Source organism: Lolium perenne, chromosome 3 (genome assembly GCF_019359855.2).
Source record: "Lolium perenne isolate Kyuss_39 chromosome 3, Kyuss_2.0, whole genome shotgun sequence".
NCBI lineage: Eukaryota > Viridiplantae > Streptophyta > Magnoliopsida > Poales > Poaceae > Lolium > Lolium perenne.
In genome coordinates this window covers 265,869,315-265,873,339 of record NC_067246.2, presented here as the reverse complement: position 1 = coordinate 265,873,339, position 4,025 = coordinate 265,869,315, and the positions used below count along the sequence as shown (strand labels likewise).

General features: G+C 51.9%; 1 protein-coding gene across 1 annotated transcript; it reads right to left on the bottom strand.

Annotated features, from left to right (window-relative positions):
• Window positions 1–207: 207 nt before the first annotated feature.
• On the bottom strand, window positions 208–3,764 carry LOC127344074 (disease resistance protein RPS2-like). The gene has a single exon (XM_051370293.2). It carries the CDS (start codon window positions 3,376–3,378, stop codon window positions 649–651), a length of 2,730 nt encoding a protein of 909 aa, XP_051226253.1. The 5' UTR covers window positions 3,379–3,764; the 3' UTR covers window positions 208–648.
• Window positions 3,765–4,025: the final 261 nt, after the last annotated feature.

The following is a 4,025-nucleotide window of genomic DNA, read 5'->3' as shown; positions in this document are numbered from 1 at the left end:
CTAGTTTGGATTAAGCTGTAAGCATTGCTCCCCTAAAAGACAGAAAAAAAAAGGATAAGCATTGCAATTTACAGCAGAAAAGCAAAAGCAGAGCACACACTCTAAAAAACAGAGCACAAACAAGACCTGAACCTTACGCACTGCTCTCATCCATTCCCGAACCACCGATTTTACAAACCAAGGACAAAAGTTTTAGCAAGACAAAAATGAAAGAATGAAAGGATTTGGTGGCATCCGCCAATGATACATACAGAGTTAGACAGATCAACACACTCAGCAAGTACTGCCACATACTCAGACTAGCACCTGTTTATCAGTGGTATGATCCATTCACGGGGTGGAATTGTGGAAAATTACAACACTGCTTAATGCCCATCTACTAATTATGAACAACGACTATGGAAAATTACAACACTAATTAACTGCACACCATGCAGTTCTAGAAGTATATCCAGATGGGAAAGATAAGACATCTGTGAACTACACAATGTGATCTGAGGAGCATCAATGTTTAAATCGTGGACTGGCCATCGGAGAAGGGCACACATCAATCTCTGAATTCAGTGCAGTCTCTACCACACAATAGAGGCCGGAGTTGACAAAATATGAAATTCCGGATGAATATAACGTAGTAGTTCGAGCTGAAATTCAGTGAATAGGACGGAACAGTGGCTCGTAAGATGCTTTGACTTCCTCATCGTCCCACTCCAGCTCATCCCACCACACTCTTGTGCATTGTACTTCATTCAGCTCTCCAGCAGTGAGCTTCAGCTTCTTCAGACTTGGACACTCAACGATCTTCAGGCTCTCCAGTGAGGGGAAGCGCAGCATACATGTGCCACTGCTCAGCGTCCTGAACTTTGCCAGGCCATGGAGATACAATTCCTTAAGGTTAGGGAAGGGTGTGATCACTTTACAAATCCCTGGAGCTTGTTCAAATTCGTTCGTCGCCGTTTCTTGTTCTTCGTCGACGAGTGTAATCAGCTCCTCAAGTCCATGGCAATACCAGATGAACAGTGACGACAGATTCTGGACGCACCCACCTTTGTAGATGATCTTTACCTTAAGAAGGCTCTGAAGGATGACACCCTGCAGGTTTGGAAGGATCGGCTGATCTTCATCGACAAGTTCGCCCCGCCTTTGCAAGAAATCATTGGGGAGCACGAGGCTGGGATCAGTCTCTTTGCTACCGTCAATGACCAGCTCCTCTAGATTGCTGCAGCTTGCGATCCACACTCTCTTCAGGTTTGTCATGTTCTTCCATAGGCTGCTTGAAGGAAGCTCTATCTTTTTCAGGCTAGCACATGTCCTTATCAGCAGATTTCTTGTTGAACCAGCGAGGCGAATCGAACGTGACAGCTTCTCCAGGGCATCAACCGACTGTATTGTGATATCGATTGCCTTGAGCCTGCGCAGGCTCTCTAGCTCCTGAAAATCAACACCGTTTCCACTTTCACCGACTTTCCAGTCTCCATAACTGAGATCCATGTACAGAACTTGCAGCATTTTGAGGCTATCTATAACACCACCTGGGATCATTTCAAGGGCGGGCATATTGGAGAGAAGCAGGAACCGCAGAGTGACCAGAGAACCTAGCTCCCTTGGCAATGATTTGATGTTTGTGTTATACAAATCAAGGTACTGCAACTCAACTAATGCACTGATCCCTGAAGGTAATTCACTGATAGAGGTATGTGAGAGATCTAACACCCTGAGAGATGGCATGAATTGGAAGAAGCCGTCGCATATCTTATCCAGTGCCGGGTTACCTTGTAGCATCAGGGTCTTCAACAAAGGGCAATTAGGTCTCTCATACAGCTCAAGGATGTTGTTCCGCATGAAGCCAATCCGCTCAGCATCGCTCCACTTCTCTACACCCGGCGCCTCCTTGAGTCCAACTCCGGCACGGACAAGCCATTTGGTCTCTTTAGTGCCGAACTCCGATGCTATCCACAGAGCCATCGCACGGACCATGGGATGCATACTGATGTGTTCCTCGTCTTTACCTCTGTCCAACAAAGATGCAATCTTGAGGTCGCCGAGAAGGTCATGCCCTTTGTTGTATATCTCATCCATCTCTGTGTATAGGTCATCTATGAAACCTTCACCAATGCAGTAGCCTATGATCCAATCCTTGGAAATGGAGAAGTCCTCTGGAAACAGGGCGCAATACAGCAGGCAGAGCCTCAGCTTGTCAGTGGGCAAGTTATCATAGCTGTTCTTGAGAGGCATAAGAACGTCCACCTCCATGCCAAGAAGTTGCCATGGGGCAATCTTTAGAACAGTGATGGCGTGCTTCCACTCCTTTGCAGTGTGCTTGCTGGCCATCGCCCGGCCGACGGTGATGAGAGCCAGTGGAAGTCCACCACACTTCATGGCCAGTTCCTGGGCATGGTGCCGAATCTCTGTGCTGGCACGCATGAGGTGTTCCCCAACTTTCTCTCGAAAGAGCTCCCACGCGGGCTCCCATGGCAGGCACTCTATCTTGAGCTTGCGACGGACATCCATTCGGTCGCACACATCCTCGATCCTCGTCGCCACAATGATCTTGCTCTTGGAGTTTGGCTTGGGAACCGGAATGCCGAGCATCCGGAAGTTGAGTGGCTCCCAGAGGTCGTCGAGCAGCAGCACAAAATTCATCTTGGTGAGCACCCTGTAGAGCACTCCAGCGCGCTCCTTGGGCGTCCTGTTCTCCCAACTGACGCCGAGCCTGTCGCCGATGATCTTCTGGATGTCGTCCAGATTGAACTCCTTGCCGACTTCAATGTAAATGACCACATTGATGTCCTGCGAGCTGATGAGGAACTCGTTGTTGAACTTGTTGAGCAGAGCCGTCTTGCCGACCCCGGCCATGCCGTAGATGCCGACAACGCCCACATCGCCGCCCCGGACGCACGCGTGGAGCTCCTGGAGCAGCGCGTCCATGCCGACGACGGGCACGCTGGGCATCTCCTCGAAGCGTACCTGCACGAGCTCGTCGGCGACCTTGTGGAAGGCGCCCTTCTCCTTGAGGCCAGTGGCCTCGGTGCGCATCTCGTCGGCCTTCTGGCTAAGGAGGTAGGTGGCCTTGAGGCCGGCCGCCTGGTCGGGCGGGAGCTGCAGGCGCGCCTGGTACTCGGCGTCGACCCGAGCGGCGGCGTCCTCGAGCTTGGCGACGCACTCGAGCCACCACTTGACCTGGCTGGTGGCCTCCATCCCCTGGCGCTCGGCGGTGTCCACCATGCGCTTGACGTCGTCTCGCTTGCTCTTGAGCTCGTCCATCTCGTGGCCCAGCGCGTCGATGAAGTCGCCGCAGGACATGACGTACCCGAAGGTCCGAGCAAAGTAGTCCTTGAGCGGCCGGAACACCGTGTCCATGATGGACGCCACGAACTCCATTGCAGCGAATCAAAAGCTGCAATCGTTACCAAGAGAGATCTGGGAGATTTGATTGCGCGCAAGGCCAAGAACCTGATTTGGGCACGAATTGAAGGATCCGAGTGCCGGGCTGCCGATGGGAGATAGCTGAGCCGGAATGGGGGACAATTTCCTGGAATGGGCGCGCGTAGGATGCGTAGAGTGAAAGAATCCGGCGAGATGCAGGTAGTGTGGGCGGGGGTTCTGGGAAACTCATAAGGTACAGACAAATCGGGTCTCATCGGGTGAAGGTTCTGCGAGAAGACATAGGAAATGGACAAATTGGTGGCTGGGTTGTGAGCTCTGCGATGTGGAAGATGTTGCCGCGCTGACTCAGGCGAAGACTTGACAAAAATTCGAGTCTCCGGCAGGCTTAGGGCATCTTAGGCCAACGCAAAACGGATGTCTATATTAACCGTCTGCATAACTGCGTTTGTTGGCATCAGTCCGCGGACACCATATGGGCTGTGTTGACCGTTTGCGTCGAGTATCACGCGGTGTAGACGTATTTTTTTACTGACACCGTCAAGCTTGGTACTGACGGTTTAACGTCCCGTCGAGGCTTGCCGCCGCCGATTACCGGTTCCAGCGCGAGGGCGGTGGTTTCCGTGCAGCCAACAGATTGGGGC